Below are 16229 nucleotides of genomic sequence, written 5' to 3'. Positions count from 1 at the left end.
CAATAGAGCGTCGCAGTCCCGCCCCCTACCAGGGCCCAGGAAATGATTCCCCGTTAATTTTCCTCATAGACATTTAAAAAAATATTTATTTAAAGACCTTTTAAGCGACGTACAAAGCCAACTCGAGTTGTGAGAAATCATGACAGTAAACACAATGTTTTGGGCCAAACAAAGAATTAGAAAGAAGAAGAAAACGGCAGGTTTACAAAATTTTTTTGTGTTTTTTTTTGTTTTTATTCATTGTAATTATTTGTTTGGTCCAAAATATTGTCTTTGTTGTCATGATTTGTCACACCTCAAGTTGGCTTTGTTCGCTTATAAGGTCTTTAAATAAATACTTTTTGAAATGTCTATGGGAAAAATGCATTGGGAATTATTTCCTGGGCCTGGCGTCGTCATGAAAGGGGGCGGGACTGCGACGCTCTGTAGTTGTGATAGAGCGATTTTGTCATTATTGTGATAATATTCATGTCCCCCAGTTTATGTCCATGCTGTGCTGACCTTTCCTCTGACCTTAACGTTGACCTCTGACCTTTCAGCCACCCCTGCACACAGCCAGTCCACTGACATTATGCAAGAGACCATGCTGGAGGTGGCAGGAAAGAGCTTCACATGCCAGGACCCTGATGACGGTAATGTGTGTGTGTGTGTGTGTGTGTGTGTGTGTGTGTGTGTGTGTGTGTGTGTGTGTGTGTGTGTGTGTTACATTGACATTCATCCGTAATGTCTGTGTGCGCACGTGGCTTGTGTGTGCGCGTGCATCGTACAGTCGGTAACATTACAAAACTGTCACTAAAAGGACTACATGACTCGAGTGAAGTGATAATTCAAGAGAATTACGGTAACCCACGGTCTAGAGGGACACCTACATTCGCCCAGTTTAAAGGACAATTCGTTGATGTAAAATATACAGGACAGGACAGTCGGACAATAAAAAAAAAGTTTGTGATATTGATCCTCTTTTGCTGTCTCTCTTTCATTTTCTCTCCAGTCCAATTCTTCTACAACGCCATGAGAATAGTAAGTCTGTTTCCCCTCTGAATTCACGTCTATCCATCCATTGTCTACAATGTATTTGGCCACAGACCCCCCCCCCCCCCCCTCTTCTGAAAAGATTGTGTGCGTGGGAGGGACCCCCATACAATTCAATTATGTTTGAATGGCATTTAAATGTATTTTATATTGAATGAATGTCTGTACTGAACTGTGTGTTTGTCATCTGTCAGTGTCTCGACACTAAGGACATGGAGCATGCCTACAGACTGCACAGCCTGATGGAAGTGGGGGAGAACTGGAGGCTTCTGGGGGATCCCTACCAACAGAGTCTGTACTAGTAAGCATCAACCCTCCACCACACTAGTCCATCCATCAACCCTCCACCACACTAGTCCATCCATCAACCCTACACCACACTAGTCCATCCATCAACCCTTCACCACCCTACAAACTGGTCCATCCATCCATCAACCCTCCACCACCCTACACACTAGTCCATCCATCAACCCTCCACCACACTAGTCCATCCATCAACCCTCCACCACACTAGTCCATCCATCAACCCTTCACCACCCTACAAACTGGTCCATCCATCCATCAACCCTCCACCACCCTACACACTAGGGCATTAACATAAAAATCGATTAGTCGACTAGTCGACTAGCAAAACGGTAGTTGACACTGTAAATCAAAAATCGAGTAATCGTTATTATTATTTTTAATATTTTTTATGATTTTTTTTTGATTTTTTTTTTTACAGCAGACATGCAGCTGTGAGCTCTGTTGTTTTGTTGGTAGTTCTCCAACTTAAGTACTAATCCCTTCCTGGCTGATTGTTTTCATATCATATACAAGCCGACTGTACGTGGGTTTTGCCGTCACCGTCACTCGTGTAGGTGCGGTGGGCGGCGGTGGCTGGCTGCACTGGCAACATTTAAGACAGATTTTCAAAAAGCATATGCCTCATAGGCTCATACGCTCAATGGGGACAACTACAGTGTGTAAATACTTTTACTATTGGTGAGTTTATTACAATATTACTGTAGTTTGTTCAACAAGTTAGATTGGAGACGTGTCGTCGTTTCGTCCGGTACAGTAGTATAGCAGCCTGTCCCTCCTCACTCTGCCCAATAATATCCAGTTTGGAAACTACAGTAGCTCTTGCCGTGATTTCATGTTTCTTTTTCTTATTCATCTTTCTTCATGCTTATCCAACAAAAGTGCAGGCGTGCGGCATTATTAAAAACAAACAGCTATGCCGCGCGATCATAGTTATAATAGTCGCGATGGAGTGAAGCCTGGTAAGCCTGCTAGCTACGGTAGCAAGCCTAGTATGTAATCATAACCTCCTCCTAGCTTGTAGCTCCTTCTAAAAACCAAAGGAACTGTGGTTGTAACTTGTTGTTGAACATTTAGTGTTGTATGAAAAACATCGCATCATTTATTCCTCCTCCTCCTCCTCCTCCGTCTCAACAAACATTTTCAACAACGTAACATGCTATGCTGCGCCGTAGAAAGGTCTTGTGCATAAAAAATAGCAGATCTACAAGCTCACAGCGCGTCCATCCGTGAGTCATTGTGGACTTGGCGACTGTGGCTCAGGAGGTAGAGCAGGTCGTCCAATGATCCATGGGTCGGCGGTTCGAATCCCGGCTCCTCCTGTCTACATGTCGAAGTGTCCTTGGGCAAGACACTGAACCCCAAATTGCTCCCGATGTGCTGGTTGGTACCTTGCATGGCTTCCGCCGCAATCGGTGTATGAATGGGTGAATGTAATGCACAATCTATGTAAAGCGCCTTGGATAAAGGCACTATATAAAAAATGCACCATTTACTTGCAACTTTGAGTTGACTTTTAACAGCTGATGTGAATTTCGGCCAATCAGAGCGGCATTCAGCGTAATCTAGTAAGAGAGTGGCGACACTAGCGTTGACTGCCATTGTAACAATGGAATGCGGAAGTGCTCATTCTATCTCAATGGGATAGTTCCAATGTTTGGAACTATAGCCCATAGCACCCCGCTTTGTGGTGAGATCAAAGCGTGTCGCCACTCTCTTACTATTCCACTCGGCCTGCATTCACTGGCTCTGTTTTGCAGTTAATCCTTCACTCGCGCTGGCCGTTTCAGAACACGATGTTTTAATGCTTGATTGGATGGAAAAAAATATCATATTTTACCGCCGACTAATCGATTATAAACCAATTTTGATGGTATTCGTGTCGACTATCAAAATCAACCCTTCACCACACTAGTCCATCCATCCATCAACCCTCCACCACCCTACACACTGGTCCATCCATCAACCCTCCACCACACTAGTCCATCCATCAACCATCCACCACCCTACACACTGGTCCATCCATCAACCCTCCACCACACTGGTCCATCCATCAACCCTTCACCACACTAGTCCATCCATCCATCAACCCTCCACCACCCTACACACTGGTCCATCCATCAACCATCCACCACCCTACACACTGGTCCATCCATCAACCATCCACCACCCTACACACTGGTCCATCCATCAACCATCCACCACCCTACACACTGGTCCAGCCATCAACCATCCACCACCCTACACACTGGTCCATCCATCAACCCTCCACCACACTAGTCCATCCATCAACCCTCCACCACCCTACACACTAGTCCATCCATCAACCCTCCACCACACTAGTCCATCCATCCATCAACCCTCCACCACACTAGTCCATCCATCCATCAACCCTCCACCACTCTACACACTAGTCCATCCATCAACCCTCCACCACACTAGTCCATCCATCAACCCTCCACCACCCTACACACTAGTCCATCCATCAACCATCCACCACCCTACACACTGGTCCATCCATCAACCCTCCACCACACTAGTCCATCCATCAACCCTCCACCACCCTACACACTAGTCCATCCATCAACCCTCCACCACACTAGTCCATCCATCAACCCTCCACCACCCTACACACTGGTCCATCCATCAACCATCCACCACCCTACACACTGGTCCATCCATCAACCCTCCACCACCCTACACACTAGTCCATCCATCAACCATCCACCACCCTACACACTGGTCCATCCATCAACCCTCCACCACACTAGTCCATCCATCAACCCTCCACCACCCTACACACTGGTCCATCCATCAACCCTCCACCACACTAGTCCATCCATCAACCCTCCACCACCCTACACACTGGTCCATCCATCAACCCTCCACCACCCTACACACTGGTCCATCCATCAACCATCCACCACCCTACACACTAGTCCATCCATCAACCCTCCACCACCCTACACACTGGTCCATCCATCAACCATCCACCACCCTACACACTAGTCCATCCATCAACCCTCCACCACCCTACACACTAGTCCATCCATCAACCCTCCACCACACTGGTCCATCCATCAACCCTCCACCACCCTACACACTGGTCCATCCATCAACCCTCCACCACCCTACACACTGGTCCATCCATCAACCATCCACCACCCTACACACTAGTCCATCCATCAACCCTCCACCACCCTACACACTAGTCCATCCATCAACCCTCCACCACACTGGTCCATCCATCAACCCTCCACCACCCTACACACTGGTCCATCCATCAACCCTCCACCACCCTACACACTGGTCCATCCATCAACCATCCACCACCCTACACACTAGTCCATCCATCAACCCTCCACCACCCTACACACTGGTCCATCCATCAACCATCCACCACCCTACACACTAGTCCATCCATCAACCCTCCACCACACTAGTCCATCCATCAACCCTCCACCACCCTACACACTGGTCCATCCATCAACCATCCACCACCCTACACACTAGTCCATCCATCAACCCTCCACCACACTAGTCCATCCATCAACCCTCCACCACTCTACACACTGGTCCATCCATCAACCCTGCACTCGTAAACCTACCTGTAACTCAAACTAAATTGAAATCAAACATGAATATGTGCGTGACTTTAAAATAGCGTTTCCACAATTTAGGCATTTAGCAGACGCTCTTAATCCAGAGTGATTTACAGTAAGCAAGAACAACACAAGGTAATACATCAAATGCATAGAAATAGTCATCAAGAATCATAAGCCATCTATACAGTAAGAACCTAATATCTGTCTAACAGTAGATTCTGTGAGGCTATGAGTATACATTCTAGAGTGCTACGTCTACATAAAATCCAAAATTATAAAACTAAATTACATAAATTGGGCCTTTGCGTGATACGCCTGTGAGGTCGTCGAGGCTAGAGCAAGTGCTACGGGCCAAGATGGAGTCTGAAGAGGTGGGTTTTCAGACTACAGCGGAAGATTGGGAGTGAGTCTGCAGTTCTGATTGCAATGGGGAGTTTGGAGCCAGAAGGAAGAAGCGTCTGGGACGTTTTCACTGTAAAATACCTACTACCATCAATCCATCTAGTATTTATTTGTATGTCTTTAGTGACTGATGACAGTTGTAAAATCAACTGTCCCACCCCCCCCCCCCCTCTCTCTCTCTCTCTCTCTCTCTCTGCAGTGGTCGTTTCTTCAGCCTGCTGTGCATGATGGAGCAGATAGACGTGGTGTTGAAGTGGTACCGGCAACTCGTCCCCTCGGTCAGTACAGCACGCTGCTGCCTTGCCCGAGGGTTCCCTGTGTCCAACCCACCCAGGGCATAGAACATAGAACACTCTGTCGGGCAGAAACCACGTACCTCCTCCATGTTTCAAATCGCCCTACTTTGTCGCACAAGAGTGTTGCAACACGTAGCTCCGCTATTTTACTGATATTGAACTAATGAAAAGTATTAACAATTAATAATACAAAATAGATCCATCAGAAGATATTTTTTTTCATATCCTGAAAAGTTTTGGACATACAAGGTATCCCACCCGACAGTGACCGTAATTATGCTAATTTCTTTCAGATTGTTCGGCCGGTAATTATTTGATAATTCAACGTTGGAGTTAAAAGTCTCTCTCTGTGTGTGTGTGTGTGTGTGTGTGTGTGTGTGTGTGTGTGTGTGTGTGTGTGTGTGTGTGTGTGTGTGTGTGTGTGTGTGTGTGTGTGTGTGTGTGTGTGTGTGTGTGTGTGTGTGTGTGTGTGTGTGTGTGTGTGTGTGTGTGTGCAGCGCTACTACCCGCCCCCTCAGGGCATGAGGGACCTGCTTCAGGCTGTGGACACAGACGGTCGCCTGGACCTTCTGCCCACCATATGGAAAGGTAACTCCTTTTGGTGTTTTAAGAATGATGTCATACTCTAGCTTTTGAAAAATCGTGAAAATGTGGTGCAAATCTTTGAATGTATTCTTTCCGAGCAAACGTTTTTTTAACTCAAATCTTTGCTTGTGGGGGGGGGGTGGGGTCCCTGGAACAACATATTTTCAGATGGGGGTCGGCGGCCAATTACATACATTTTTGGACATGAAAATGTTTGAGAACCACTGACACAGAAACATGGGTTTTTTTCAGAAAACTGGCAGGATTTAGAAGACATTTGTAGAATCGTCCTCGGGTCTAAATGGGTTTAAACATCACACACGTATTACTACTCATGATGTCAGTGTTGTCGCTGCTGCTGTTGCACCAGCCTTCACTCAGGCTCCGCTGTACAGTATGATGTACTGTAAAGCATATTAAATTAATAATAACGTACTGGGGGCAGTTTCAGCTTCACCCAGCTGGTAGCTGCTCAGGTGGTCCTATTGAGCGAAAGAAAGAAAAGTGTCGTAAAGAGAAAAGCATCACATTAAAAAAATAAAATGTTTATCCAAATCCGATATTAACACCCCGAACGCCCAGGGTTATTGAATCCATGAAATCAGAGCGCCCAGCGATTTATAGCAGCGGAGCACATTTAGCGACGTACCGGATGCTATCCCGGATGTAGCTGAAGTAGCCAAAACACTCCCAAGGCGAACGACAACAACGGGAGGTATTATTAATTCTAACGCGAATAACACATAATGACGTCCCACCGGAAAATAACATTGAATGTTCAATCTCCGTCCTGAGCGCTGGGCGTTACTAATTGATTGAACGGAGAACCCCGTCCTTGCCGCTCAGGGTGTTAACACAATCTCTCTCTCTCTCCCTCTCTCTCTCTCTCTCTCTCTCTCAATTAAATCAGTGTTATTGGTATAACATGACAATATGATCTTCCCACTCTCTCCGCCCCTCGAAGTATGCTTTATTACAGGATGAACAGATATAAAATAATTTCTCAGTAACGTGAAGCAATGCTACTTTCACACACAGTACCAGTGATATTATGTCATAATCACGAGCAAAGGCGCTTTACAGACATTCACCCATTCACACACCTATGGTGGAGGAAAACAATGCAAGGCACCAACCAGCACATCGGGAGCAATTAGGGGTTCAGAGACTTGCTCAAGGACACTTCGACACTAACTCTGGGGGAGCCCAGAGGGTTTGAACAGGCAACCTTGCGGTTCCCATCCGGCCACTCTACCCCTGAGCCACAGCCGCCCGTGATATATTCTACTACATGATATGTAGTGATATATTATACTACATTACTTTTACTATACTGTTTTTCTTCCTGTCAGACATCAGGGTCCTTGTTCATGTGTTTGTATTTTTCTTCCTGTGTTCTCTCAGACATCAGGGTCCTTGTTCATGTGTTTGTATTTTTCTTCCTGTGTTCTCTCAGACATCAGGGTCCTTGTTCATGTGTTTGTATTTTTCTTCCTGTGTTCTCTCAGACATCAGGGCCCTTGTTCATGTGTTTTTCTTCCTGTGTTCTCTCAGACATCAGGGCCCTTGTTCATGTTCATGTGTTTTTCTTCATGTGTTCTCTCAGACATCAGGGTCCTTGGTCATGTGTTTTTCTTCATGTGTTCTCTCAGACATCAGGGTCCTTGGTCATGTGTTTTTCTTCCTGTGTTCTCTCAGACATCAGGGTCCTTGGTCATGTGTTTTTCTTCCCGTGTTCTCTCAGACATCAGGGTCCTTGGTCATGTGTTTTTCTTCATGTGTTCTCTCAGACATCAGGGTCCTTGGTCATGTGTTTTTCTTCCTGTGTTCTCTCAGACATCAGGGTCCTTGGTCATGTGTTTTTCTTCCTGTGTTCTCTCAGACATCAGGGTCCTTAGTCATGTGTTTTTCTTCATGTGTTCTCTCAGACATCAGGGCTCTTGGTCATGTGTTTTTCTTCCTGTGTTCTCTCAGACATCAGGGTCCTTGGTCATGTGTTTTTCTTCATGTGTTCTCTCAGACATCAGGGTCCTTGGTCATGTGTTTTTCTTCCTGTGTTCTCTCAGACATCAGGGTCCTTAGTCATGTGTTTTTCTTCCTGTGTTCTCTCAGACATCAGGGCTCTTGGTCACGACAACAAGTCAGAGTTGGTGGAAGAACTGCTGGCCCTGATGGCCAGAGAAAACCACAGTCCTGAGGTGAGTAGGGAAGCCATGAATGTTGACACGGACGGACGGACGGACGGACGATGCATAACCTGGTGGGGCATACATACATTACTGTACCAACTCGTCAATCGCTTTGTCAGCATAAAAAGGAAACAGAATGGGAAGTTGATTATATAGTTTCTGCAGAGGTTCATAAGATGGGTCAGAGGTCAGAGGTTCATAAGATGGGTCAGAGGTTCATAAGATGGGTCAGAGGTCAGAGGTTCATAAGATGGGTCAGAGGTCAGAGGTTCATAAGATGGGTCAGAGGTCAGAGGTTCATAAGATGGGTCAGAGGTCAGAGGTTCATAAGATGGGTCAGAGGTTCATAAGATGGGTCAGAGGTCAGGTTCATAAGATGGGTCAGAGGTCAGAGGTTCATAAGATGGGTCAGAGGTTCATAAGATGGGTCAGAGGTCAGAGGTTCATAAGATGGGTCAGAGGTCAGAGGTTCATAAGATGGGTCAGAGGTCAGAGGTTCATAAGATGGGTCAGAGGTTCATAAGATGGGTCAGAGGTTCATAAGATGGGTCAGAGGTCAGAGGTTCATAAGATGGGTCAGAGGTCAGAGGTTCATAAGATGGGTCAGAGGTCAGAGGGTCACCAGGAGTTGACAGAGGATTGAGGAACTTGTTATCTGTTCCCTGTCTGACATCCTGTTCTGGAAATCATCTTTGAGGAGTAGCAGACACTCATAGAGAGTGACAATCTGACAAACATGTTTGTTACTTGCGCTGGGCAGTCTACAGGGGCCCCTGGCAATCTACAGGGGCCCCTGGCAATCTACAGGGGCCCCTGGGCAATCTACAGGGGCCCCTGGGCAATCTACAGGGGCCCCTGGGCAATCTACAGGGGCCCCTGGGCAATCTACAGGGGCCCCTGGGCAATCTACAGGGGCCCCTGGGCAATCTACAGGGGCCCCTGGGCAGTCTACAGGGGCCCCTGGGCAATCTACAGGGGCCCCTGGGCCGCTTCCAGGGTTCCTGTTGTGCCAGGTACCCCAAATCTTGATAACAACTCATTGCCTCAGTTCTATAGAATGAGCAAAACATGTGACTGGAAAGACGCATAACTGGGAGAGATAATGGGAAAGCATATATAGATTAGGGGTGTGTACGAGGGGGAAAGTAACACTGTGTGTGTCTCTACAGGTGCAGCAGTCCTTCGCAGCCTGTGCTCTGGACATTAGGGGTGTGTACGCGGGGGACAGGAACAGACTGGAGTGGAGCAACTCTTCTCTGTCCCACGTCACCGTGCTGCTGCTACGAGCCACCAGGACACACCCGGCCTGGTGAGGATAGACCAGGGGGGGGTGGGAAACTGGCAGCCCGGGGGCCACATGTGGCCCCCACCTTCACTTAATGCGGCCTGCATGTTAACACAATTTGTGCCCAAGACGTCCCCAGACGTCCTAGGAATTACCGCATGGAGTGCCCAAGACGTTTGTGGATGTCTTGGTAAAGAAAAAAGTCAAAAAGTGGGCACCTTGGGTCACCATTTTGAAAGAATGAAAGGGCATATAATTAATAATAATTAATATCAGAATACTGATATAGTATTGATTTCAGCTGTTACAATTCCAAACCCGCTTTGCTTTACTTACTTCATGACTAGTATTAAATGACTAGTATTAAAATGTTATTGTCTTTTTGTGTCAAATGTAATTATGTTAACAGTTCATAAACATAACGTAACTAAATGCATTTGAAATTCAATAAAAAAGGTTTTCAGGATTCCAATTCAAAAATAGCAAAACAAAATCAGGTTTTCAATTTAAATATAGCAAAAATAGCCGATTGAGCTTGTAGATCGGCTATTTTTGCTACGACAGTAATATGCATTGTGGCCCTCCTGGAGTGAGTGTGGAAATATATTGGCCCTCTCCTGGGATAGACTGTTGATGGGTTTTTTTTTTGTCTTTTGTGTTTGTTTGTTTTTTTGCAATTGATTCAATTAATTAGTTCAATGAACTGTTGCATGCCTAAGGGCCGATTCATACTCCTATTTTACCGCTGTAGTGCCGAAATGATTTCGGCTCGTCAGAAATTTTCAATAGCACCGAAGAGCCGACTTTAGGACGGTTCCCGCCCCCCCGAACCTCAAATGACGTCACATTGTAGGCTCTACAGAGCCGAACCGACTTTTATTCGGCTCTAAAATAGGAGTATGAATCGGCCCTAAATCTGTGTTGGTTTCTCCACAGGGAGATGTTGCAGCTTTTCAAGACTAAGAACAGAGTTCCCACGTGAGTATGAACACTATGTCCTTGAGGGGGGGTTCCAGGTGCTCCCCGTGCAGCTAAATTATGGAAAGTTGGTATCCAAATGGACCCTTGTATAGATCTTTACCTCTTGAGAGTGTAAAATGAAACCAAAAATGGACCCGTGAATGCAGAATAAACTAGATAATGCACTCTGTCGAGCTGCCAACTTGAGCATTGCACACAAGTAGGCCATGTATGGCCTACTGTCTAGGTTTTAAGCATTATGTTATACTTTAGCCTGCAGATCTACAAGCTCATAGCGCGCCACCGAGTGGCGCGCTACGAGCTTGTAGGTCTGCTATTATTTTTTAAATCGGGAAAATGTGGCGCAAATTTGGAATATATATTCTTTCTGAGCGAACATTTTCAACTCAAATCTTTGCTTCTGGGAGGGGGGGGGGGGTCCCTGGAACTACATATTTTCAGATGTGGGTCGGCAGCCAATTACATATAATCTTAGGGGTCCTTGACTTGAAAATGTTTGAGAATGACTGACATAGAAACATGGGTTTTTCAGAAAACTGTCAGGATTTAGAAGGTATTTGTAGAATTGTCCTCAGGTCTAAATGGGTTAAATGCAGCAGTGGTCAGTGGTCCCTCATTGCCATGTGGAGTACACCGACATACACACATACATGCCCAGCCGATACGATACATACCCCCTACCTTATACCAATTTTGAAACGTACTTTAGTTATGTCATCGAGAACAGTGGTTTCTCATTGGCTGGTAGAATGTACCGACATACCATACATACCCAGCTGTTCTTGGTCCCTGATTGGCCGAGCGACGCCACCGATATACGCAGCCAAATACAGTGCTTGCGCAAGTAATAATGGGCCTTAAAGGGTTTAAAACCACTGCTGTAGGCTACTACAAACATCCCAGTCACGGCGGTTATATATAGGCTACAAACATCCCAGTCACGGCGGTTATATATAGGCTACAAACATCCCAGTCACGGCGGTTATATATAGGCTACAAACATCCCAGTCACGGCGGTTATATATAGGCTACAAACATCCCAGTCACGGCGGTTATATATAGGCTACAAACATCCCAGTCACGGCGGTTATATATAGGCTACAAACATCCCAGTCACGGCGGTTATATATAGGCTACAAACATCCCAGTCACGGCGGTTATATATAGGCTACAAACATCCCAGTCACGGCGGTTATATATAGGCTACAAACATCTCAGTCACGGCGGTTATATATAGGCTACAAACATCCCAGTCACGGCGGTTATACATTACATTACATTACATTACAGTCATTTAGCAGACGCTTTTATCCAAAGCGACTTACAATAAGTGTATTCAACATAGGTAGGGAACAAAAACTACTAATCACCAGAAGTCTTTAGTGCATTTTCTGCAAAAACAAGCAACCAAGAGTATACCTAGCGCTAAGGTAAAAGTGATATATAGGCTACAAACATCCCAGTCACGGCGGTTATATATAGGCTACAAACATCCCAGTCACGGCGGTCATATATAGGCTACAAACATCCCAGTCACGGCGGTCATATATAGGCTACAAACATCTCAGTCACGGCGGTTATATATAGGCTACAAACATCCCAGTCACGGCGGTTATATATAGGCTACAAACATCCCAGTCACGGCGGTTATATATAGGCTACAAACATCCCAGTCACGGCGGTTATATATAGGCTACAAACATCCCAGTCACGGCGGTTATATATAGGCTACAAACATCCCAGTCACGGCGGTTATATATAGGCTACAAACATCCCAGTCACGGCGGTTATATATAGGCTACAAACATCCCAGTCACGGCGGTTATATATAGGCTACAAACATCCCAGTCACGGCGGTTATATATAGGCTACAAACATCCCAGTCACGGCGGTTATATATAGGCTACAAACATCCCAGTCACGGCGGTTATATATAGGCTACAAACATCCCAGTCACGGCGGTTATATATAGGCTACAAACATCCCAGTCACGGCGGTTATATATAGGCTACAAACATCCCAGTCACGGCGGTTATATATAGGCTACAAACATCCCAGTCACGGCGGTTATATATAGGCTACAAACATCCCAGTCACGGCGGTTATATATAGGCTACAAACATCCCAGTCACGGCGGTTATATATAGGCTACAAACATCCCAGTCACGGCGGTTATATATAGGCTACAAACATCCCAGTCACGGCGGTTATTGCGAACGCAGTGATTGCGAACGCAGTGAGCATTTACTATGAGACCCAGCAGATCACGTCTGTGTGTCTGTCTGTGTGTCTGTGTGTGTGTGTGTGTGTCACGCTGTAACACCACCCGCCCACCACCAGAGGGCACAGCTGTATCACACACAAAAACACACACACACACATGCACACACACACACGCACGCACGCACACACGCACACACACACACACAAAAAACTTAACTTAAAAAAAAACTTAACTTAAAAAAAAACTTAACTTAAAAAAAAAACGTAAAAAGGAAAAACGCACACACAAAAAACTTAACTTAAAAAAAAACTTAACTTAAAAAAAAACTTAACTTAAAAAAAAAACTTAAAAAGGAAAAACGCACACACAAAAAACTTAACTTAAAAAAAAACTTAACTTAAAAAAAGAACTTAACTTAAAAAAAAACTTAAAAAGGAAAAACGCACACACACAAAAAACTTAACTTAAAACAAAACTTAACTTAAAAAAAAACTTAACTTAAAAAGAAACTTTAAAAAACTTTTTAAAAAAAAACCTAAAAAAGAAACACGCACGCACGCACACATACACACACTAAAAAAAACTTGAAAAAACATTTAATTTAAAAAAACTTAACTTAAAAAAAACCTTAAGTACGTAATTTATTCTAATTGTTGTTATTGCAATTTACGAGCTGCGTTCGCTTCCCGCGTTTGCGCGTCTTACTTGTATATAGGCTACAAACATCCCAGTCACGGCGGTTATATATAGGCTACAAACATCCCAGTCACGGCGGTTATATATAGGCTACAAACATCCCAGTCATGGCGGTTATATATAGGCTACAAACATCTCAGTCAAGGCGGTTATATATAGGCTACAAACATCCCAGTCACGGCGGTTATATATAGGCTACAAACATCCCAGTCACGGCGGTTATATATAGGCTACAAACATCCCAGTCACGGCGGTTATATATAGGCTACAAACATCCCAGTCACGGCGGTTATATATAGGCTACAAACATCCCAGTCACGGCGGTTATATATAGGCTACAAACATCCCAGTCACGGCGGTTATATATAGGCTACAAACATCCCAGTCACGGCGGTTACATATAGGCTACAAACATCCCAGTCACGGCGGTTATATATAGGCTACAAACATCCCAGTCACGGCGGTTACATATAGGCTACAAACATCCCAGTCATGGCGGTTATAATATAGCTACAAACATCCCAGTCACCTCGGCCTTGTCGGCCAAACAGAGACTCGGAAATGTTTCATGTCATGCTCTTTAACCCATTTAGACCTGAGCGATTCTACAAATGTCTTCTAATCCTGATAGTTTTCTGAAAAACCCATGTTTCTGTCAGTGGTTCTCAAGGTTTTTCATCATGTCAAGGACCCCCAAAACTATGAAATTGGCCGCCGACCCCCATCTGAAAATATGTCGTTCCAGAGACCCCCAGAAGCAAAGATTTGAGTTAGAACGTGCGCTCTGAAATAATATATATTCAAAGATATGCGCCACATTATCAAGATTTTTAAAAAATGGCAGACTGTAGGTCTGCTATTTTTCAATAGCTAAAGTATAACATAATCCTTAAAACACCAAAAGGGGTTCCAGTTCAGAATGGGTTGAATTATACTTTTTAAATAAAATAATAATCATGTTTGTATACATACGGTACATTTTAACAATTCAAGTGAATTTTGGTTTTCCTTGACATGAGAAAAGAACACTGACTTCCTTCCTGTCTTCTTGTGCAGCGACGCCATGTTGAGGGAGTTTCTGTCGGTGTGCGTTAGCGAGGGCGCCCCCCAGAGGGCGGTGGAGCTGGTGCAGTACTCCGCATCCTTCGGCCTCCCGGCGACGCCCACACTGGCCCAGCAGGCGCTCCGGGAGTTTGACCTGACGCCGGAGCAGAGGTGAGGCCTTTGAATGTCCGTGCTGCCTCCTCCCCAGTGTTGATTTGGTCAACTAATACTATGACGAAAAATGACTACCCTTTTTCACTGACAAAAACTAAATGGAAACTAAGCTATGTCCAATGAATTGAATTGAATTGAATCTAATCTATATTGACTAAAACTACGGCTAAATATATTGACAATTTTGTCAACATAAAAACTAGACTAAAATGTTAGGAAGGGACTGGTGGGCAAGAGATCCAGTATACGTAATTTTACACTTGGTTGCATGCTGAAAATATTATATAATATATATTTTCAGCAAGTGTAAAATCAGTCATTACGACGGCACCAAGGCCCGCCAAAATACATTTTAGTCGACTAAATCAACTGTAGATTTTGTCGACTAAAATCGTATGATGTTTAGTCGACTAAAACTAGACTAACCACTAAAACATTCCAGGTGACTAAAATGTGACAAAAGCTAAATGAAAACTATTCAAGAGACTAATATACTGTATGACTAAAAAAAATAAAAATGTAGCTGTCAAAATCAACACTGCTGCCTCCTCCCATGCATCCAGGTCCATAGTGTGTGAGCTGGAGAGAGAGGTGACTGCACAGACTACAGACTGAGGAACAACTGGTGTCTTCACTCCTCCATATACCCGCTGGTTCCCAACCTGCGGCCCGGGACCCCCTTGGTGGAGGGGGGGGGGGGGGCTATTTTCTGTTTGTTTGGAGCTAGGGCACTTGTGGGCAGTCGTTATTATTGTAAAAAGAAAAGTAAAAAATATTGGAAGAAATGAAGTTCAAAAACAATTAAAAAAGTTTCAAGTAGTACTTGTACATTGTCTTTTTGTCACTATTTGTCGCGTGTGTGTGTGTGTGTGTGTGTGTGTGTGTGTGTGTGTGTGTGTGTGTGTGTGTGTGTGTGTGTGTGTGTGTGTGTGTGTGTGTGTGTGTGTGTGTGTGTGTGTGTGTGTGTGTGTGTGTGTGTGTGTGTGTGTGTGTGTGTGTGTGTGTGTGTGTGTGTGTGTGTGTGTGGGGAATTTCTCTCAGCCCACTGTTGTCCCAGCATGTACGGAAACCAGTGCTGTGCCATTCTGCTACCAAAACATAATTATTTAACAACCAGACTGTCTAAAAGTGTAAATTCTATGCTATTATTCTGTTATTTCATGCATATTTGGGGGTGTGGGGCGGGGGGAGTTCTTGACACGACAACATATGGAAACCATAGTATCAGTCGGTTAATGTTTTTATTTTGTTTTGTTTTCTAGAACCGTTGTGCTGTACATAAAATGAATAAAGTTGGGTGAGAGAAAAACCTCAGTTGTAGTTTTCTACTGCATCCCCACGCCTACTGTACGTTGAGCTGTGTTTTCTACTGTATCCCCATGCCTACTGTACGTTGAGCTGTGTTTTCTACTG

At 44.8% G+C, this 16229-nt stretch overlaps 1 protein-coding gene across 1 annotated transcript in view; it reads left to right on the top strand.

The window, feature by feature from the left end:
• ptcd3 (pentatricopeptide repeat domain 3) overlaps positions 1-15666 on the top strand; it is a 28280-nt gene extending 12614 nt beyond the window's left edge. The window contains exons 14-23 of the mRNA XM_079515162.1: positions 540-632; positions 992-1020; positions 1227-1333; positions 5542-5620; positions 6136-6226; positions 8336-8421; positions 9582-9721; positions 10634-10675; positions 14655-14813; positions 15380-15666. Of these exons, the coding sequence (XP_079371288.1) occupies positions 540-632; positions 992-1020; positions 1227-1333; positions 5542-5620; positions 6136-6226; positions 8336-8421; positions 9582-9721; positions 10634-10675; positions 14655-14813; positions 15380-15431 (878 nt within the window). The 3' untranslated portion in view covers positions 15432-15666. The remainder of the gene's footprint in view (positions 1-539; positions 633-991; positions 1021-1226; positions 1334-5541; positions 5621-6135; positions 6227-8335; positions 8422-9581; positions 9722-10633; positions 10676-14654; positions 14814-15379) is intronic.
• Positions 15667-16229: the final 563 nt, after the last annotated feature.

This window comes from Electrona antarctica (genome assembly GCF_951216825.1).
Source record: "Electrona antarctica genome assembly, chromosome: 1".
In the NCBI taxonomy this organism is placed as follows: Eukaryota; Metazoa; Chordata; class Actinopteri; order Myctophiformes; family Myctophidae; genus Electrona; species Electrona antarctica.
Note: the sequence above shows the minus strand (reverse complement) of the source record. Positions and strands in the feature narration are given on the sequence as shown.